The following is a 24,014-nucleotide window of genomic DNA, read 5'->3' as shown; positions in this document are numbered from 1 at the left end:
ATTGATCACAATCACACAGTGGAATGCTAATGGATGATATCGAGTTTTTCTTCAATTAAAGGGATGGTCCGGGCTGAAAATATCTATATCTTAATACATAGAGTAGAATTCACTGAGCAAAATACCGAAAATTTCATCAAAATCGGATAACAAATAATAAAGTTATTGAAGTTTAAAGTTTAGCAATATTTTGTGAAAACAGTCGTCATGAATATTCATTAGGTGGGCTTATGATGTCACATCTCTACTTTCCATTTTCTCATGTTATTACATAAAATCATTTTTTTTTTCATTCATACTTGTGTGAATAATATGCCTCCCTTATAATGAAATAAGTTGCAGCATTGAATATCAAGTGCACTAAATCAGTTGTCAATCCAATCTTTTTAGTTCTTGGAGGAAAACATTTAAGTAAACATAATTTCATATAATAAAATACAAAAAAACAAGTGGGGATGTGACATCATCAGCCCACCTAATCAATATTCAAACAATAAAAAAAAATGAGTGAGGGATCTCATCGACTGTCTCATTTGAGTTGTGCATATCACTGTTTGGTGAAAAATAAGCAAAACTTAAAAATTCCATAACTTTCTTATTTTACATCCGATTTTGATGAAGTTTTCATCGTTTTGCTAGTTTGCTTTCTCTCTATTTATTCAAGTCAATATTTTTCTGGGGTGGACTTGACCTTTAAATGGTTTTCATGTAACCCTTTTCCCTGTTTTGCTTATGATAGCTGGCCCCTGCATTTCATTTATTTCTTTTTTTTATTTATGTTTACATGAATTATGCGTATTATCTATTGTTATTATGTAAATGTCACAATCACATTTAGTGTGGAATTAGTGAATTACATGGCTTGACAATCAGTAGTAACAACTTGCATGGCCAATTAATATTCTTGCCCATGCATACTATTATTTATAAATTTCCATATGGAATTGATATTGTCTTTCATATGTTTGAATTGTGAATTCACGCGGCTGGTAATTCACATTTGGTTTATATTTCGTCCCTAAACTCCATAAACCCAATGTAAGGGCAATACCAATGAAAGTATCAGAGCACCAGTTAGTCTCGAGTGCGATTTTACCCCCACCCCTCGCAATCGAATCCAAACTTTTAGCCCTGAAATTCCTATAGACTATCATACTGCCTATATACTGTCACTTGTATTACTTGCAATTAAAGCCACGTGCTACTATTCTTGGTATCATTTTTTTACGATACGATCTTATCATAGCGGTATGAAATTGGCAGGGAAAACTCCTATCTTATATTCTTCAAGTTGGCCATGAGGGTTATTGTGTGACATGGGGAAAAGGTTCCAAAGGAAGAATTATTCAGATCTTGCTCGTCGGACATGGTCATGATCATGGTTTCGTCACCCTTGTCTCATTCGTCATCGTAAAGACGAGCACGATCACGGATGATAACAATGACGACGATTTGATTTTCTTCGTGGGTGGATAGGAGTACAGCAAAATTATTTCACTCCACATAATCCGGGCACATATTATGTCAAAATCTAAATGAGTTAGTATTAGAACAAGACAGTGACGAAAACATACAACCATAGTTGTAAATCTATAGGCAAATTTATATTCGCTTTGTGACTATTAATGCCTACTCTCATTTTTCATCAGTTTGGATGTTCAATATTATAAAAAATTGATGCATCATTATTGTCATGATTATTCATGATTTGATCATCCATTTCTGGCTATGCCGGATTCTGGCTATGCCGTTTTGACGAGTGTTTTGTCGTCGATACGTCATAATTTCGGCATTGGCACTCGTTGGTACCCACTCGCGTGGAACGCTTCGCATCGTCCCTCCGCTCTTACCGCAATATGCACCCACGCCAGCTAATGGAATTGACCATCAGCCGGGCGGAGATGCCAATTTGATTGACAGGTTGTCAATCATCGCCTCATTAGCATACCACATGAATGCGTAATGAGGTAGTTTTTTGCCGTCTCTTCGCTTTCGCTAAACCGTTTTCCAAAGACTATATTCCTCACGACTACTACACGAAGCCGGCTTGGAAATAGCTCTCGAATTTCCAACATAACCTCCAAGAAACGTTTGTTTCTGGAGGAGATTTTATCATCCAAAAGCGAATCAAGGAGGAAGAGGATATCGTGAGGGTATCTCCGGACAACATCAAGAGAAGATGGAGAAGACTTTATTCTTCACGGTGGGCATCCTGTTTTTACAACAGGCATTTGCCGCCGAAATTTCAATCGGTGAGTGATAGATTTATTAATTCAAATTATCACACCTCAGAATTTATATCATACATCATTCCATAATATTATGTAATGGTTAGTCTATGGTTATTTTTTCGTCCTTATTTACATAGAGGGATAGATGCTTGCAAGTACTTCTTTAGTTTAGGAAAAGGATGATGCGGGGAGCCGCAATTTGTCACTCAATTTCATATAGGAAACATTTTCGAACTCAATTTTGAAATTTATACTATTTCCATTGTCGAAACATACCTCATAATCAAACATACGATATTGAATAATGTTATCATATAAATGTGTTGCCTATACAATCATAATCAAACGTGTGTATAGTTTTCTAAATTGTACAATATGCAATGCCAACTGTTGTGCAGTATCTGCGCTTCGCTTGCTAATTACCAATTCACAGCCGTCACAAAGCAACGCTCGATTATCATTACGCAGTCGCTCAATACCCCTTTTGCTCATCCCCATACGGTATACCGATAGAGAAAGCTGAACCCATTTGCATAAAAATCGAACAATGCATTTTAACAACACGATATTTGTATACAGCACTGATGCGATAAAGAAAATGCAGTAGAGTATAATGCGGGAATATATGCCTCATTAGGAATATACGGAACGTCAGTCGATTTCGTGGCCAGAACTCCTCCGTGCCATAGCAGCGGGTGTTCCGTTGTAGGTCAAGAGAAACTCACCGAGGGCATATTAGAAGGGATGGGGTGGGTCGATGGGTGACGAAAAAAGGGGCTTGAAGGCGTACAAAGAAGAGAGGGAGAAGAATAAAACACCTTTGTGGCTCGGTAACCTTAGACTTTCCAATTCACTTGAAAGCAAAACATTTCCTCTGCACTGGCCAAATGAATGAGGGATCGAACTCCAATGCCGGGGTCATTTCGAGACCGAGATGTGATGTATCCCAGATATATTATATGCTCTCAAAAAAAAAGTAGAGTGAAAGAAACATTCCAGTCCTTGTTTGAGTCTGTTAGTGGTTCATTGTCGAAGAAAGTGAGTTAGAAACTGCTTGCATTTGGATTTTACAGCATTTACATCAAACTCTATTTCCGAATACACTAAAATGAATGTTGTCTGTGCATGCGTGGTCAAGGGGTTGCAAACAGACATGTGTGACTCTCATTATTGTGACGTGTCCGAAATATATTATTGTCAATTTCATATAAATCAATTCAAATTCAACTAAGGTACTCGTTCAAAATGTTTCATAACTAAACTCTGTCTAAAGACGTATAGTCATGCTTTGGCAGACTGTCGTACGTTGTTTTTACCATCTGAAAACACAAGGAAGACTAAGAACAGTAGAAATATTGCAGCATCAAAGCTGGGATCCACAAAATGGAAAGTTTTGTGTTTATAGCAAAACAAATCAGAACATATCTTGTGCATCTTTTTGAAAATTTGCGCAGTATTGTGACACCCAATAAACGTGATCCATGAACAATGGACCTTTTGAGAATCTCATGCAGTTTGATGATAATGAGGTGGAAAATCAAATCTTCTGGAACAAATTAGCCTAACGGTAAAAATACAATACTCCTTTTCACTATAATAAATACTGTTTGGGGGCCCTAGCTTATAATCTTGTCTTTGTTTGTGTCAAGTTAACCAGGTAAGATGAGATTAAGATTATAGTCATTGAACTAGGATATGAATGTGGATTTAGCGGGTCTCTACTCTATAGGGTCGGATCCTTCTCCAATTTGTGGAAAATTTAACTATCGAGAGATCTTTCTCCCTCTCACGTCCCTGGTCTAACCCTTCCCTCGAAATGTTCTCATCCATTTTTGGCCTTATACCGAGTTTGGCCTTGTACCGGGAAGTTCGAATTGTGATATTCAAAACTGCTCATTGAATATCAAGAAGCATTGCGCAGACTATTAACAGCTTTCTTAAATCCAACTCAACGCAAATGATGAAGACTTTCAAATCAGTAATTTGGATAGGGCTTGTCTTGAAGTCCTTTAAAAACGGTCACAGAAGATATCAGAACTTCTAAAGCATTATAAATATAACACATTGTACTTAGTATTCCTGACGGCAACTATATTGAATCATCTCAGTATCTTGTTCAAGTTTTTTTAACTGGGTGCCGATGAGGACACTTCATTATTCTTTACATTTAACATGCAGTTAAGACAGTCTCACGATTGCATACCAGTACTTTATTAAAGGCAGAAAAAATACAGTACATCTTCTGTGAAGGGTTCTTTGACTGAAGTTGAGACATTATACAAACATCCATTGACTGTATAAAGTTGCATCTTCAAACTCAGAATTTATTGGTTGTGTGAAAATAAAACCCCCTAAAAGACGATAATAATATCAGTCAACCTTGATCCACATGCGTAAAATGTTTTCTTCCATCTTCGCCCCCTCTATCTTGCTAAAAATGTTTTGTTTTGAGATTGTCACGGCGTCTAAACACACTTGAAATTTGAAATATACTACGGGGGCAAAGAGGTATGAGTGCCAGGATCTTGTTCGTTTACGTTAGTGATATATACAACAACGATGAATGGAGAATGAGGATGGGATATTATGAGGTGGAGGAGGAGATGGAGAGAGGGAATATAAAACTACTTAGTAGAATCATGGAGGTAGAATAGATGATCAATGTGAACGGCGAAAGGTAAATGAGACGATGGATAATTGTACTGTATGCAAGAAACCAAAAAAAAGGCACAGCGTAACTGGTAATCATCCGGGGATTAATAAAAAAAACATTAAAAAAAGGGATGGGGTGGTGCTTATACACAAGGTTTAGATTTTCATGGAGATCGGTGCAGTGGAGGATACAGAGAGGGGGAGATGGATATGACAGGGGGGCATGGGGATGATTCCGGGGGATGATTGATGTTAACAAAGCAAGGCGGAGAGAGATGGGAAGGGATGATGGGAGAAGAGAGGTGCAATTACCACGTGTAAGTTGTATAGGTTTGGGTTAATAAAATAAGAAAAAAATGTGAGGGATCGAGGGAGAAAACAGAGTCAGGGAGAGTTGAAGTTATAGAAAGCCTGGCTGAGTTTACTAGGCTTCTTCGAACTTGACCTCTGTTTCTCCCTTTCTTGACTCGGAGCCAGCGTTCTCACATCGAGAGCGTAAAATACGATTTATACACCACCGCTGGTAACCATCATAACAGAGGGGCGGGGCCTCATCATTGGTTTCCAAAGTTAATAAGGATGAGGGTAAAGGGAGATGGGGAAACTATTTACGACGGTGAAAGTACAGACGGAAAAGTACAAAGGGCGGTAAAGTAATGAGAGTCAAATCGCCCTTTTTATTTCATGTACTGGAGTTAGAATCTTATTGGATGAAGGTTTTTAACACGAGATCATGACAAATATCAGAAAGCAGAGAAGGGATGGAGTGTAGGCCCTATATATGACAAGTAGAAGAGGGATAAGAAGGAGGAGAAGAAGAAAAGGAAAAAGAAGAAGGGGGAGAAGAAGGAGAAGAAGAAAAGAAAGAAGGAGGAGGAGAAGAGGGATAAGAAGGAGGCGAAGAAGAAGAAGATGGATAAAGAGGAGAAGAAAAGGAAGGAGTGGAAGAGGGATAAGAGGGAGGGGAAGAAGAAAGGAAGAAGAAGGAGAAGAAGGGAGATAAGAAGGAGAAGAGGAAGAAGAGAAAAAGAAGAAGAAGAAGAATGGAGGAGAAGAAGAAGAAGAAGGAGAATGAAGGAGAAGAAGGAGAGAGGAGAAAGGGGAGGAAAAGTCCGATTATGAAAAATTACGAAAATTAGACAAAGTGGATGTTTAGATGGACCAATCTGCCATTTTGTCATTTTGACATTTGGATTATGTTGGACATATTTCAACATAACATTTAATATAGTTTGAATGCTGCATGCTTTTCGACAACGCTCAAACGAAAGGGAAGTTCCCGCCCAAATCGGTTATGTCGATATATAAGAATCAATGTGTTTCACCGATCATAACAATGATATGGTGGTTTACCAAGGTAGCTACGTTTTACAATTCTACAAGGCTATTTCAGAGTGCTTTTTGAATAACAAAAGGCTACTATTTACTCTATGTAGGTGATTGAAAGAATTGTATCTTACAAGTGTATTGGAACGGTGAATTCAAAACGACTACATACTTTGCGTTGTGTACTGTAACTGTTGGTCTAAGGACTCCCCATTGCGAAGCATTATTCGTTTGGCCGGTCGATTGAGCCATGGTTGAACGAAGGAATTTTTAAATTGCCCATTAGACCTTTGGCAATAACGCATCAATTGTGGTGTAACCTAAAAAATAATGATAATTAAGAAAAGAATAAAATTCTTTTTCGCCTGAATGTTTTGATTTCTGCTTATTGGTTTCCTTATTTGGCATAAATCACCACAACGTAAGGATAAATGAATATAAGTTATATGAGAAAAAAAATGCCCTGAGATTGATTTGAGCAGCCGAGTCTGCGATGTGCATTGTCGCCCTCTCTTGGACTATTCCTGTATAGTTTCGATGCAGGCAACAGAGGAGTCGCTGTACTTTTCTCCAAATATGCTCTGAAAATTTAATGACGTACTTATTCATGACAAAATAGGGGAATCACATTGCTTATAAACATTTCATTTCAGCTATTCAAATCTGATTACAGCAACAATATGCTATTATCACGATTTAGAAACAGAAAAACCGTGAATCGAAACCTGTTTATGTCTCATTCTCTGAAGAAAAAGACCCACTAGAAATAACTAATATATCGCTCACTTCTTATAAAAATGGATCTCAATTCCCTGTTGATTTTGACTCAGTATTCAATCGGCCCAGTGTCAATGTGATATACACCATACTCACAATAATTACAGTATTCATAAATTCATTCGAAGAGTAGCTAAAAATATGATAGATTTAGTGGCAAAAAATCGCTGAAAATATGTTTGAAGAAACCATAGCTTACGACCCAACTTTCTTCCCTTCCTGTGCATTAATTCCCTCTATTAGCGAATATTTATGAAGTTACATTACGTCAAATGTTAGTCCTTCATCCTACCCGTGCCGCACCCGGCACTGCTATCTGAACCCTACTTTCTCATCAGCAATAGCGCCAGCTATAGTTTATTAATGAAACGAGGTACGCCATGTCCTGATTTAGCTTACATGCCTTGCTGAACACATTCAAAACACGGACAAAACATCGAACATTAACAGAACGATTTACCCCCCAACGTACTAACAGCATTATAATATTTGTAGCACGGAACAGTGTGGTCTGTAGACCACAATAGAAATTGTCCGTTGAGTCAGGCGCGGGAATTTTCCTTGTAATAAATTTCGCAATGCAATTAAATTGTACCGTTGCGTACCAGGCCTGATTAACAAACGAAATGGGCGTGATGCACATTTGAATGATCTAACCAATCTTCTTGGCAAAATAAATAGAAAGAATTTGAGAAATGCATTGCGGATACAAATATCCTCAGCAACTTGATAATCTTCCCTTTTAAATCACCCGGAAACATGCATAAGCTTGTAGTCGACATAAGTGCAAAATTACTGAAAAACAATGTCATGCGCTCTTATCTTCAAACCGAACCGATTTTCAGGTATCCCAAAATGTAATACGACAAAAAAATTTCACTTACAAAGCTTATTTATAAAGGTGATTATTTTTAGATTGCTTATAATTCGAACACGCTTCAATATGCTAGGTTAGTATTGTAAAATAATACTAATACTTGCACAAATCGGTAAACGTGCCTGGATAAAATGCATGGCTATGGATTTGATTAGAGAAATACGTTTGTAGATCAAATACATTCTCTAATTTCTCACACATTTACAATCAAAGAAGTGCAACAGATACACCGGTGGGTACGTTGCATTTGGCTAAATGTCGCCATCTATCGGTTGCACTTGTTCAATAATTTCTGTGCATGTCGAGAAAGCGTGCATTCTTTTGAAATGAGCAAACCCAAAAGGAACGCGGAATTTCGAAAACAACCTTTTGTCCAGGCGTCGCCGACCGTGAAGCGTTTCAACAATCACACATTCAAAAAACCGAAAACTACCTAGCTTTCAAAGGGGGTATAGAAACTGAATTTTGAATAGCAGCTGCGGCTTCTAAACCCTGAATAGATAATATATCGTGAAAGGTTGCCTTAGCCTATTATTCCTTTCAAATGGAATCCGTATACAGATAGTCATCTTGGCACCCGAGGCGGTTGTGGGGGGGGGGGGCTGTGTTCTGCGGGGGTGAGCCATAAATCGGGTCAGGGTACTCTAGCTGTTGTGAATTGTTCAATGGATTTATAAAAAAGGGGGTAAACCGAGGTCGCCATTTTCTTGTTATGACGGCCTCGTCATCTATAAAAGTTAAAAAATATATATTGTTTGCCATTCTGGTGATGAATTATGTTTTCATTTATAATTTTCATTAAACACCAACAGGCAAAACTTTGAATTAAAAAAAACGACAATGGGTACGATTTCCATGGGAAGGAATTTACAAGCGCGCGCAAAAGGGATTTTAAATATTCAGCCACGAATTCAATTGATTGCACGTGATGTTCATAAACCTCATGATAAATGAGATATGACGGTTTCCTCGTTTATAGTCTGAATACATAAATACATGTGTGTATATGCCCACTGTATAATGAGAAAATTAAGACAAGATCTAACGACCACGCCCAGGCCTCATTGTAAGGTTTCCTGATATTGCATTACTACGTGTCTGGGGAGGAATTAAAATACGATTAACCTTTTGTGGATTGGATAATCTGGTTTAAAAAATTGTAATCTTATAATTCTGATCATTTTGCCAAAAATATAGTCATTATTCTTTCTTACTTAATTATCGATAGAACTTGCACTGAAAAAAATTGGGTAAAAATGTTCCGTGAGGGTAATTATGTGTCCAACCAACATTGGGTATTTTTATTTATCAATTAAGTGTGATGAAATTTTTCCCATTCTAAAGTAATTGCTGCTCATTAATTGTTCAACCTTACTGAACGATATTACCGCATTGGATAAAATATACTGTCCCAAATTGGTTGGACACATAATTACCCTCATGCTGGTTAAAGTTTTACCCAATTATGCCCCCCCCCGGTTATGCCCAATATTTGTTTTACAGTGTGTCCATGATGATGGAGTAGGGTCTGGGTAGAAAGGGTATACTTATTGGCAAACTTCTGATAATGTGCATGGAGGGATAACTAACACTTCGTGGAGGGGGGCGACAGACATACTGTGATTGAATCCTGTGAATCTTCATAAAATTGCCTGCTTGATTTAAACCAATGGAAGGAAATACACAACCATCCCTTTTCAATCACATATCCATCATTAATGATGGACAGAAGACGAGTCGTAACTCGATCATGTATCTTCATGATCTTAGCGATGGAATATAGGGATTAAAGTTTGCATCTTTACATCATTCCTGTTAAGTGTGTTAGAGCGCGATATTTAAGTTATTGTTGTTTTACCCAGAGAGCTTTCGATCCGATAACATTTGACATCTTCAGGAATATACAATATAATATGGGCCAGTATATAAAGCGGAGATTCGCAACCAAGACACTGAGCTCATAAAATAGTCTAAAAAGGCCTATTTTAGTGATTGATATTGACATTCCCCATATGCACAGGTTCCTTCTACGGTGTCATGACTGACAAGGATGACGAGTATAAGAGAATCATCGACGACGCCGTCGATTACGTAACAAGGCAAGCATGGAGCAACCAGAACACCCTTCGAGTTACCCACTTTCAGCCCGAGATGAATTCGCTGGGAGAACCTGAGATCAGTACCAATATTTTCCAGGCTGTCCAGATTGGTAGGTGGTCATTTTTAATTGATATTTTTTTTCAATACATTGATCCCATATAGTATCATTTTATCATTTTTTACATTGAGGGCAAATTTACAGATGCAACTTTGCACCATTTTGGTCTGGACGGTGCGAAGTAGCACTAGTAACTGTGCTTCCCTAAGCCCCCCCCCCCCCATTTCTCTCTCTCCCATGAATCTTCCTTTCTTCATTCCTATCTATCGTTCTTTTTCGATCAATCTTTCTGTGATTTTCTCTCTCAGAATTTCTCTCTAAAGAGTAAATGGATGCAAAAGGCGGATTTAAGTCATTCAAATAGTAAATAAGAAGTATTATGACTTGATATTTTATACATGAAAAGTGATTCCTTTTTCAAAATAATGATATGACCCCGTTACTAATAATCATCACATTATTATTTGCCTTTACCAACAGAGGTCTGCGCCCATGCACGTAGCAGCAGTCTTCGTGGCATCGTCCTCCCGCACGACATCTGCATGGACTGCAATGACATCAGCGGAGTCATCGGTGACGCCATCAACCCAACAATCGCCATCGACTTGGCTGGCGGAGACTACTCCGTCAAGCTCTACCCCGATGTCGGCGACCTCGTTGACCTCTTTGCCGAAGTCATCAACTACACCAAGTGGCGCGATTTCCTCCTTATCTACGACGGGGACAATGGTAAGACGAACACGACGTCGCTCTAGACATGCTAGATGTCACATGGTTCATTTTATGGGGATTTTGTTTCTTCTCTGCCTCATATCACTGACAGCAAGCAACCATACAACTCTAATTGATGATTAATTATTTTCAACATCGTTGTCATAAAACGCCCTGAATACTGTCCTATGCATGATAGGGGGTGTCATTGAAAGATCATTATGATCCAAATATAGACACAGATCATAATGTTATTTATACCTCAAAATAATCTGACCCCTGTACAACGGAGTGTTGATTTCTTTCCCAGCTCCTCAAAACAATCTTGTTCATATTTTCTTACAAATATGAAACAACAAATTCACTGTTTTGCAAATTAATCACAGAAAATGCCCCAAGTGTAGACAGACCTATTACTAAACCAATCAACAATCCGAAAAAGCTAGATTTTAGCTAAACATGCGCTGGGAATTTCGGCACTCTGTCCTTGACAGACTGCAGTATCTGTCGAAAAGAGTTATGCTGTTATAAAAAAAAAATGGCTCCCTAAATCAAGCATAAGTCCTATAATATTACAAATTTATTATTGTTTGTTGCACTGTTTCTCGGAATTGAAAGGAATTCATTTGGTATAGAGTTGCTTGATCCATTACTTAGAAAATTGATTGTATATACAATCAACACCATGAAGCCCCTTTCACAATCGGTGGTGCGACTGCTTACAGCCGTTGCGATTCTGTGCAACATAATGTGACCAAATGATCGCAAACGATCGCACGAGCAACTGTGAAAGCTCCTTTAACATGTTTAAGAATTTAGATGATTAGATCTTGTTTCATTGAATTGTATCTCGCTTCCACTCTCAGAATCTGCTTGGAACATTGCAGCGAGACGCGTCCATTTATTCTTTTTAATTTCATTTTCTTGCACAGCCCAGGGTATCGTTGAGGAGATGACTGCACAGGCCAATGACAGGAACCAAACCATTAAGGTGCTACCTATTCCCGAAGACTTGACAGAGCTTCAGACTACACTCGAAGGAAGCTCTATCAAGAACATTCTACTCTACTGCCAGTACGAAGAGATTTGTCTCGATGTTGTCAAAATGGTACGTTCTTGCGACATTAGTGTCAAACTCTATTTCGACAACTAAAGATATCTTCATCTTGCTCTTCTTGCTTTTCATTAGAGTATTCTTTGGAGCGTTTCATGAACGGACTTTTCCGACATTCCAACGAATTCTGTTTTAACCGGCAGTTACCATAGTAATATTACTGTACATCTGAGCCAATCAAAATCAAGGAAACTTGTCCGATATGCAGGACCCTGGAAACGATTTTTTTTTTGGTGGGGGTGCTAATGTAAATTTGACAAGCAAGAAAAGAAAAGGCTTTCACTCTAAATTGAAGGCCGTTTTTGGTCCAAAGAAATTTGTCAAGCAAGAAACAACAAAAAATGGGCTTCGCTACAAAAATGCAAGTCATTTTTATTTTGACAAGCAAAAACAGGGCTTTCAACACACTTTTAGGTAATTTTCCATACATTTCCCCAATTTCACACACCTACAAGAATTCCAGGGGGTGCTGCCTATGGAAAGTAATACACGCAGCACCCCCTTGAAAAATCATGGGGGTGCTTCACCACCCCCGCTTCCCAGGGCCATGGCGATATGAAAACTTGTCAGGGGAGCACTTCATGAAATGACTTGTTTCATCCGACAGCATTACCATAGTAACAATCAAAATCTAGTAAAGTTGTCGGTTTTGAAAACTTTTCGGACAACAGATGTTGATGAAACGCTCCGCAGATCAACTAATCTGCTGAGCATTTTTGTTTTGTTTTCCTTCTATTGTTCCTAATCCTTCTTTTCTATAAATCTCCTGTTCATCATTCTTCACCTGGTCCTCATCTCCGTTCTCCCCTTCAACTCCTTTATTTTCATTACCTCCTTTTTTTTTACTACTTTTTGTTCTACCTCTTCTGCTTGTTCCTGTTTCCTCTTCCTCTTCTTCTTCTTCTTCAACTTCTTTTTCCGTATTTTTTTTCTTCGTCTTACTTCTAATTCTTCTTCAAAATATTTTTTTGTCAAAAATAATTTTTGTCTCACCTGCATAGCAGAGTGAGACTATAGGCGCCGCTTTTCCGGCGGCGGCGGCGTCAACATCAAATCTTAACCTGAGGTTAAGTTTTTGAAATGTCATCATAACTTAGAAAGTATATGGACCTAGTTCATGAAACTTGGACATAAGGTTAATCAATTATCACTGAACATCCTGCGTGAGTTTTATGTCACATGACCAAGGTCAAAGGTCATTTAGGGTCAATGAACTTTGGCCGAATTGGGGGTATCTGTTGAATTCCCATCATAACTTTGAAAGTTTATGGATCTGATTCATGAAACATGGACATTATAGTAATCAAGCATCACTGAACATTTTGTGCAAGTTTCAGGTCTCATGATTAAGGTCAAAGGTCATTTAGGGTCAATGAACTTTGGCCGATTTGGGGGTATCTGTTGAATTACCATCATAACTTTGAAAGTTTATTGGTCTAGTCCGTTAAACTTGGACATTAGAGTAATCAAGTATCACTGAACATCCTGTGCGCATTTCAGGTCACATGACCAAGGTCAAAGGTCAATGAACTTTGGCCGAATTGGGTGTATCTGTTGAATTACCATCATAACTTTGAAAGTTTATGGATCTGATTCATGAATCTTGGACATAAGAGTAATCAAGTATCACTGAACATCCTGTGCGAGTTTCAAGTCACATGATCAAGGTCAAAGGTCATGTAAGGCCAATGAACTTTTGCCATGTTGGTTTTTTTGTTGAATAACCATCATATCTCTGTAAGTTTATTGGTCTAGTTCATAAAAAGTGAACATAAGAGTAACCATGTATCACTGAACATCTTGTGCGAGTTAGAGTAGTTTTCAAAGTCAGCACTGCTGCTATATTGAACCGCGTGATGCAGGTGAGACGGCCAGAGGCATTCCACTTGTTTTTATTTTTTTGCTTGCTTTACAAATTTCTTTGGACCAAAACGGCCTTCAATTTGTAGTGAAAGCCTTTTCTTCTTCTTCTTCCCTTTTCCTTCTTCAGTTTAGAGTGAAAGCCTTTTCTTCTTCTTCACTTTTCCTCCTTCTTCTTCTTCTTCTCCTTCTTCTTCCCCCTCGTTTCTTTCTTCTTATTCTTCTTCCTCTTCCTCCTCTCCTCCTTTTCTTCTTAATTATTTCTCTCCTCCTCTTCAGTCTCATCCCCTCTTCTTTCTATTTAATTCTTTCATATCCATCTTGCTCTTGCTTTACCCCCCCCCCCCTTCATGAATCCATTCTTTGAATCTTTCTTTACCAGTGTCAGCTTCAAATGTTCCTTCATTCGTATATAGGGCATCCATGTCATCGTCTTTAAACAATTTCCTCTAACCCACTTATACCCCCCTCCTATTCCCATTGTCTCCCTATTCCTGTCCTGGGCGGCGCTACAGGGGGGGGGGGGGGGACATTCTTATAGCATTTCAAGTAAGGAGACAAAGTGGGGAGAAATAGGAAATACTAGAACAATATTAAAGAAAGAAGATAGAAAGCTATGAGAGCGTGATAGGTATGGATCGTTTCACACTAATCATTAATTTCATATGAAAGAAAAGAAAGACATGACTTTGAAGTTTCCTTGCCCCTCCCGTTCTTAAATCACCCCTTATTAATCTCAGTCTCCATTCTCATCTTCCACTCACTTTCTGAGAAAAATCCTCAACGAAATCCATATTTGTTCGCTAAAAATTCGCTTCCTGATACATTACACTCGTCTTAATTGAATTCTCGAATGCCACTTTCTTGAAAAAAAAGAGAAAAAAAGAGGACAGTATGACAAATATTTATATTCAGTTTCAAACTATAAAGTTTTCGTAAACGGCGTTAATTTTATGCTGTCCAGGGGCTGTCCACTATTGTTATTGATTGTAATGTGTGTTATGCAATACTCTTCTTATTGGTAAATGCTGATATATGCGTTATTTTCTTATTTAATCTTTTCAGGCCATTGATGAAAATCTGATGATAGACGGGTACCACTGGTTCTTAGGGAATTTGGTAAGTACTGCGAATACGATAAAGAAAAAAGTGTCAGAATTTACCTTCACTACAACTTTGCTCCAAGCTAATTTGGGGCAAACTGTAGGATGGTCAGTATGGCCCCACATTTGAATTATTTAGATAAGTTGATATCAATCAGCGACAAAGGAAAAATAGTTTGATGAATATATACCAAATGTTACCATTTGTATCACGAAACTATTGTCTTTATATCGTATGAAGTACGTATGTATATACTCTAAATATACTCTATATACAACGGGAATAAATAACAGCAAGTGATACAAAGATGCATATAACGGTATAAGCAATCACTCTGTGATGAGCGATTCAGACAATACGAATAATTCTGATTCCTTTGGGTGATCTCGCCGTAGCTCAAAATTAGGGAAAATACACTTCTATACTCTATCAAATTCAGACCTATAAAATGATGAATGCTTAACTTTCTTCCGAGTGAGAAAAAAAATAGCGACTTCCCCCTCTCCCCCCAGCTTCTTCTATCAACTGAATAAGATATCGATCATATTCATTCAACACACTTCCATATAAAACCAACAAATAATAACAGACCATTAATAATACAATGTTGCATGTTTTTGTCTTCTATGGCATATTTAGGACTTACCGCTTACTTGGGAAGAAGTTAGTCAAATACGACTCGATGGGGCCTACATCACTCGACTCCAGATGAACAAGCAATCGAACGTCAACGTGCGATACACGACCACGCGACCAGAAAACCAAGAGGAATGGCCTTTCCGTCTTAAGATGGCCTACGACGCCGTCGTCCTTCTCGGCGAGGCCTTTGAGAGTCATCTTCAGCGTCTTGGTACTTTCCCGACCAGGGTTGCGCAGTGCCCGACCGCCTCCGAGTCGTTTCAACTTTCATCTGTTATGCAAGATATCAAAGAAGTAAGATATTTCAACTTTGTGTATTTGTGCTTTGGTTGTTCGAATGTGAATGCTGCAGAACAAAAAAAGGGGCAAAAGACATGTCCATGCCTGATGATGCAAGAATAATTATAATCAACTTGAATAAAATACAATCTTAATAAATATCAAGTTTTTCGTAGGACCAAGGACCCTGGTAAGAATTCCATATCTAGGCAATAAGGCCATATACTTCTATGTTTAAAAATAATTTCTTTTGGCGTCTGTGACCAGTCTGAATAGAAATTATTTTTGACATTCATCATTGTTAATTTATTCGTAAAACAATACATTTAAATGTGATTAAAGGATGCAATTCGTAGAGTAAAACATCTCATTTCTTCAAAGAGTTTTTAAGGAAATTTAGATTCTGATGAAGTTAAGGAAATATATACGTATAAAAAGACAAAGGTTGTCTTCATTTAGCAATGTTGCATTATTAAACTTTTCTTTGATATTAATGTTTTATTCAGGTAAACTTTGAGGGTTTGAGTGGACACATCTCTTTTGACAACATGTATCGACGAACCAACTACTCCATCACCATCCACCAAGGAAAGGGTCAGACTGTCTATTTCTACACTGACAATCAGGTAGGAATAAGATCACAGAATATATATATATATATATATGTATATAAAGAAATAAGTCATAATGAGGGATTTCAAGTTCAGTGTTGGTGTCCATGTTAGTGTTATCTCAACACCAGCACCAGATTTCAACACCGTACACATGGTATACTAACCTTGAAATAACCCAATGTTATATAGAAGCTTTATTGATGGTAGATTTAAAAAAAGAAAACTACTCTCTCTAAAAATAAATAGATATTATACAATACTAGTTACTTGTACCATGGACCTACTGCTCAGAGTAGTAGGTCCATGCTTGCTCCAAAACCAAGATTTTACGCTCGTTAAGTCTTTGGTGCAAGAGATGGACTTTATCTACCCCATGAAAGAACAATTGCATTGAATGTTTTTAGTACTATTGAAATTTGATTTCTGCCATTTTTTTTGCTGATTTTTTTTCAGGTGATTTCCTTATAATATGCTCGATGTGTAAATGGTAAAGAACAGCAGAATATAATATTAAAAAAAGGGAAAACATGATTGGTCGATTCCATTGTGTCATGAAATAAGAAATACTTTATATCAATATTCTAGAAAGAACGAAATATTTTATTCACGATAACGGCCGTGTTATAAACCCTTGTGTATATTTTGCCCCATCCCGTACCACTTGCCGAATCTATCTTAGAATTATGTCTTCGAAAACAATCACTTGACTGTTATAAGTACTTCTGCGAGAGTCTAATCAGGTTTCCGTTACGTTTTGTTCCTTTATCTTTTCTATCCCATCCTGCATGACCTGGAGCTCGTAGCAGAAAGAGTTGCAATCAAACGCAACTCTAAAAATCACGTGCAACTTGATTTTCAACCAATCAACAGCGCGCATTTTTGACTTGCGATAGATTTTTTGACTTGCGTTTAAACGCAACTCTTTCTGCAACGGGCCCCTGGAGCTCGTAACGCAAAGCTTAGCAATCATCGCAGAACATTTTTTCTACAATTGATTGCATTGACTACAATGTTCATGTACATTTGATTGTGAAAATCAAGTGTACGATTAATCGCTAACCTTTGTGTCACGGGACCCTGATATCATTTGTGTTGATTATTCCTTTATTTTTATTCTGTCATTCTATAATTCCTCTTCACCTTCCAGTACCGAGCTGCAGGCGAATGGGTGCAGAGTGTTTCGCTTTGGCGTCAAGCTAATCGCGGCCTGGCCTGGCCTAACCCTGGTTCTCGACTCAACATGTACGAGTTCAGAAATGCTGAACTGAAGAGCATCATTGTGACGTCATTGGAGGTGAGTTACCCCCACCACATGACGTCCATCTTAGTCGTGGGCCTTTATCATCACTCTCAGAGAGTATTATGAACCGTTAAAATATTCATCCCCTGCATCATAAATAAACTTTTATTGTTTAATTCATAGGTATAGTACCATTAATTTTCTTGGTTATTGAGTATATTCACTTTTAATTTCTTGTGATTCATTTTCCTAAGTCATGTAAGTTGCTCTCAAACTAGCCTGTTAACTGATGTCACCTTTTCAATGTTTTACAACGCTAATTTTCTAATAGACAGGTTCAAACAATATTTCGTTTATTCATTGGCTTTCTTGTATACATTTGACATCATTATAATTTCTTATCGAAGTTCTTCTCAACCTTCTCAGACGGTCTTTCAAATCTTTAGTTAATATGTATCTTCTCATAGATTTTCAAATATTATCTTACATTACCACTATTACCTTGAGAATACCATAATATTTTGAATTTATATTGTAATTTCTGTAAATTTCTTGATTATTTTGTTTATATTCCTTATTTGTTAATTTCATTTTTTTTAGATTTTGAAACGTCGGTCAATTTAGCTTTTAAGCTGCGATCACATGTTTTTAATAAGTCTTGAATCTATAATTGTAATCATTGCCATCATCATCATCACGGAATCATTGTCACCATTATCATCTTAATCATCATCATCATCACCATCATCAACAGAGGCAATTATATGATTAATTCCGTACCATCAATATTGTTCAAGCATAATTTATCATGATTTGCAAGAAATTTGATAATAATGAAATACTTGAGTTCTTCTATTTAGCTCAGAATCTTATGAAGTGATGCATAATGCATCTACTCTTTTCCAATCATATCGTTTCTTTATAGACAATCACCAATGTCATTATCATGATCATCATCATCTTCGTCGTCTTCATCATGATCATCACTATCATCACTAATTGTCACCCCCATCATGTTTACCACCCTCATCATTTGTTCATTATCATTACAATTTTTTTCCACAATCATCGTCAAAACCGTATAATGATAGCATTATACAGCCCCACCCTCCTACCCCTTCATCCCCTTTCTTTCTCCACGTCACAGTCATCCTCGTCATCGCCATTATATACCGACCATCATAATTAATATTGTATAATTTATATTTTTGTATAAGTAGTATACATTTTGAAAAACAATAGAAACCCAATCATAATTTGTTTTCATGTCCTGTCTTGATTTTTTTTTTTATTTTAGGAAGCGCCATACCTCATCGACAGCGGCCAGGGTTTCATCGGCTACGTCCCTGAACTGCTCCGAAACATCAAGATCGTCATGGAAAACGAACTCGGACTCCCATTCGACTACGAGATCGAACTGGTCGGTGAAGGCGAGTACGGACGTCTCGACGCTACCACTGGCCGATGGAGCGGTCTGATGGAGAAGCTTGTTGAAGGAGTGAGTTGAAGATTGACTTATAGATTTGGGGGTTATGCTTCCAGAAAAACTTCATTCCATGTTATATTTTCAGCGAGGGTAAGCGAAGGCAAATTGATGACTTCCTGTTCGTAAAATTGATCCTACATAGCGAAGATGATGAATATAAACAAACCAATGACGTCATCAGTGAGGATGCATGAAAAGAGTAACGTTACTACCTAAAGGAATTCATATCTATATTCATTATCATATTATTTTCTTCTCTTTATTTCTGTTAACAGTACGCTGATATCGCCGCTGCCCCAATGGCTATCACCAGTGAGCGAGACAAGTACATTGATTACACCGTCCCCTTCATGAGGAGTGAGTTGGGTATTCTGATCGAGCATCCTAGCTATGTCTGGGAGCATCCTTTCGTGCCTGTATTCCCTTACGATTGGAATGTCTGGATCTGCAACTTCGCCGCCCTCTTCGTAAGCGGAGTCTTCCTCTTCCTCATCTGCTACTTCAGCCCCTACGAATGGCGCGCAAAGTCGAAGCGAGGTGAAGCTTCCGCCGAGCAGGGTGAGAGCTTCAAGTTCAGCAATACGGCTTGGTATATGATCACTACCATGTACCTGCAGAGTTATGATGTCTCTCCTCGTTCTGTGGCTGGACGTGTCCTCAGTGCTTTCTGGTACCTCTTCATGCTCGTCATGGTGTTCCTGTACCTCATCAACCTGACCCCCTTCCTCAGGGCATCCAAAGGCATCATCCAAGTGCGCGATGTCGGGGATCTCTTCGATCAGACCACCGTCGATGTCGGTTTCGTCAAGGACAGCTCTGCCTACGACTTCTTCCGTGATAACCGTATTCCAGAGTACCGTCGTCTATGGGAGACTGTTCAATCTGCCGTTTCCATGTACCGTGACGACAGCGGTATTGTCCTTGAGGTTGAAGATGGTGTCCTGCGAACAAGGCACTCCAACGGCAAGTACGCCTTCATCCACGACCGACGCGTTCTTGAGTCCGGATCCAGGCAGTGGCCTTGCAATTTGGTCATTACCGGGGGAAGCTTTGCTACTGTCGAATATGGATTGGGTGTTGCATCAGGGTCGCCCTTGAGAGATCAGCTGTCCTGGTGCATCGAGCGGCTCGAGGAACGCGGTACCTTGGACAGATTGTGGAACAACAACACTTGGGTGGATCCACAACGCCGTGGACCCTGCAACAATGAACGAATGACTTACTGGGAGCGGCAAGCTCTTTATTCACTCACCGCCGTCGATCTCCAAGGAATGTACTACCTCATGATCATCGGGATGGGTTCTGCCGTCATCATCTTCGCGCTCGAAGTTCTCGCATTCCAGCTAGGTGTAGGTACCAACGCCCCACGGGTCAGTCGGAACGATGCTCATGAAATGCGCCGGCCACAGGCCTCTTCTGGTGGTGGCGTCGGTGGTGGAATGGGTGGTGGTGGTGGTGGGGGAGGTGCAAGTGGGGGTGCCAACGATGGCAAAATGTGGATCTAATCCAAACCTTCCCCATATCCTACCACTCTTTTAAACACTAAGAATTTTGTGTCGTGAAGTTTGTTTCTTATTCTTTTCTCAACTACAGTACTTTGTTCCCTATTTTACTGGTATTAAAATGCTTTAGGTTAAGATATCTCTTAGTGTGTAGTGTTTTAATATGTTTGGATATTTCAAATGATATGAAATAAATTAGACTTTTCTATCCAGGATTCAGAAAACATTTTGTTTTTCTTTCAATCTTTATTGATCAAAAAATAAATCACAGTATAAATGAAACAAATCAACAAGCTATTTACATGATTAAACAGAGCAGCACTTACATACATGTAGGTATATACTTGTCAAGACAGATACATAAAACAAATTAGATATCAAAATTGAATATGTTTTGGCGAAGAATACTGGTAAAATACCTGTACATTTTAGAAAGAGGATTCAGAAAACATAATATGGCGGGGGGGGGGGTTATTTCTAAATATTGGGAAGAGGGGATGTTTCATTTCTGGAATGAGTTTTCAAAATCAAGTCGTTAATGCCTGTTGATTGTTGAACACAATGGCTGAAATTGTAACTTTTTTTGGCTCGAAGTGATGAAACTTTCACTTGTACCTTTTTCGTAGTTCTGCGTACATTTTCAATAAATGTGTCTTTTTAATCAGGAGTTTTAATGTTGATGACTCAAATTATGTGTACTTGATGTAGGATCTGACGGTAAAGTGGAGAGAAGAAGGAAAGAATATGCAAAGGGATGAGAATGTGAGGGTATCTGGAAAGATGACAGAGCATATGTCATGCATGTAAGAGAGATAGGCAGACAGACAGACGAAGAGAAGGGAAGGGATGGGGTGGTTAGAAGGAGAATGGATGCGTGTCATTGCAAGAGGGGGAAGAGAAACAAAGAAAGATACAGATGAAGATAGAAGATAACAGAGGAATGGGGTGGGGAACAGGGGTGGAATGGGATAAGGGATGTGTGCTTGGGTGAGAGAGGAAATTGAGAATCATTGAAATATATTGATGCAAGGATTCAGACAAGATAGAGAGGGGCTAACATGAATAACCATGGAGCTATGAATAAACTGTTGAAATCCTGTCGACAAGACGAAAAGGACGATATATTTGGCTTATAGAGAAACGGGAAAAGGGAGTCGAAAGAAGCTGAAATTCCACTAGGGGTGCAAAAGAAAAATACCATAATTCAAAGTGACAGAAAAAAGTATAAATCAGACAATACGACGTGAGACACACAGCAGATGACAACTGCAATTAAATTATTCATCCTAGATTTAAATAGGGAAATTTTAAACAAGTAAAAAATCGGTCAAAATTGGATGTAAAATAAATCAATGTCGTTCTTTGATTTGTATTTTTAAATCAGAAAACAGTGATATGTATATCATACTCGGAATTCAAATGAGAAAGTTGATGATGTTACACACACATTACAATATCGTGATCTATGTAATTTCATTACTTCAAAATTTTCAGTACTGAAACATAGAACAATTACCTTTTTTCCGATTCCGAAATATTTCTGTGGCAAAAACTATATACTTAAACTTTTATAAAATTTCATATGGTGTGTTACACCACCATGGGCTCCGTCAATGCATATCGTTGTTTTGTGTTAATTTGCAAACTGACCGATTGCCAGAATATTCTCATTTTTCGCATCCGATTTCATGAAATTTCAGTGGTTGTGCTTCTTTCACTTTCCTTTATTCAAATGGTATTTTCTGTGTGAGGTAGGCTTGGCTTTCAAAGCGAATGGATAATGTATGTATACAGGTATAAGATAATGTGAGTGAGTGAGCGAGTGAGGGGTGATTCTGGTGCTGATGGGAATATGAAAGAGGAGTGAAAAGGCGTTTATATGAACTTCATGATGGATGAGAAAGCGACTTTTGCGGAGTGAGGCAATCATGATAAGGATAGCTCAGTTTCAAGTAAACACACCCTTTTAAGAAGTTGCGAGCGAGTAGAAAAGGAGAAAATTTCAAAATCAGTTACTTTTTCTTATTTGGGGGATTAGTGTGGGTGTTAAAAACTATTTTTTAAGGTTACTGATTTGATTTTATTGATTTCCGTTTCACAACATAAGTATGATGAATATAACATGACAAGGTCGAAAATACTGCAAAACATAATAGAATATATATAACATCTTAGACTTAAGGAACACAATTCAACAAATAAAAAAAAACTAATATGACATTTGTATTTTAAAGTAAAACGGATGGTCTTGCCGAAAAAAGCAAAGCTTGTACCAAAGGCAAGACCCTAAATAAACTTAGTTTCATCACACACAAAAGAAATTAACTTGAAAAAAAATATACATAGATAGGTCAATCCCCATTTAAGTATTACGTCTGCTCAGTGAATAAACTCGGAACTACAAAAGGGAGACAAAAAGACAGATTAAAATCCTCATATATGATGAATTTAATATACCTGGACCGTGATTTGATTATTTAAATGTGACCCCACTTGTCATATTAACCTCATGGAGTACACCAGTCTTTTCATGTTACATCTAAATAGCTCTCCTTGAAAAATATACATTTTACCAGCCGGATACAATTTTGGTCAGAAGTAACAGCATGAATAAACTGAACGTTTTCTACATGACTTTTTGCAAAGTTGTTTTAGAACTACTCAGATTGCTTTCTTTCTTTTTTCTTCCTCCCTCCTTTCTTTATTTCTTTCTTTCTTTCCTTCTTTCTATCTGGTTTTTTTTTTTTTTTGGGGGGGGGGGGTGATATAATTTCCTTCATTCATTCTTCCTTTCCTTCGTGTACTACTACAACTAATACTAATACTACTACTTCTGCTGCTGGTGCTGCTGCTGCTGCTACTACTACTACTGCTGCTGCTGATGCTTCTGTTGTTATTAAAATTATCGACCCTCCTCCAAATTTTATCACTTTTTTCTCCTTTTTTTTCACTTCATTACACACTTTCCCAGGGTGATGTAACTCGTCTCTACAGCTATTATTCGAAGCCATACACCATCTACATGCATGACAAGAAACAATTACAGTGCCCCCAAAAAATTAACTCGGATAGCAACGGCTTTCTTTGAATGCATTAATATATCAATTTCTGGAATACCCTAACCGTGTCGACTTATTCCATTTTACTTATTATTCAAGAAGGGATGATTCTGATTTTCCAAACTCTTTAAAGTGTCTTATTTCTTTTCACCAACAGCAGCGAATCGACTCTCCTGTTTTTTCTTCTCTCTCTGCCTACCCCAATTCCATCTTCATCTAAAACCGTTTATACATGAAATTATTATAACACACTTTTACCTATTGTGGAGTTGGAAGCCACACAAACACTCAAGTGCCAAACCTACTTTCTAGACCTTAACAGAAGAGAAACAGGCCAATATACTTTTCGTGGAACGTTCCTAACATATCGACTTAGTGTGTCCCT

At 38.1% G+C, this 24,014-nt stretch overlaps 1 protein-coding gene across 1 annotated transcript; it reads left to right on the top strand.

Moving 5' to 3' along the window:
* The first annotated feature begins 1,993 nt into the window (after window positions 1-1,993).
* Window positions 1,994-21,237, top strand: LOC121415639 (glutamate receptor 1-like). Its single transcript, XM_041608926.1, has 10 exons — window positions 1,994-2,252; window positions 9,884-10,072; window positions 10,502-10,750; window positions 11,665-11,840; window positions 14,772-14,825; window positions 15,450-15,743; window positions 16,235-16,354; window positions 17,490-17,636; window positions 18,880-19,080; window positions 19,344-21,237. The coding sequence occupies exons 1-10, from the start codon at window positions 2,180-2,182 to the stop codon at window positions 20,571-20,573; spliced, it is 2,733 nt and encodes a 910-aa protein (XP_041464860.1). The 5' UTR covers window positions 1,994-2,179; the 3' UTR covers window positions 20,574-21,237.
* Window positions 21,238-24,014: the final 2,777 nt, after the last annotated feature.

Source organism: Lytechinus variegatus, chromosome 5 (assembly GCF_018143015.1).
Source record: "Lytechinus variegatus isolate NC3 chromosome 5, Lvar_3.0, whole genome shotgun sequence".
Classification (NCBI taxonomy): domain Eukaryota; kingdom Metazoa; phylum Echinodermata; class Echinoidea; order Temnopleuroida; family Toxopneustidae; genus Lytechinus; species Lytechinus variegatus.
The sequence above is the reverse complement of the archived record's forward strand: the minus strand, read 5'-3'. Positions and strand labels throughout refer to the sequence as shown.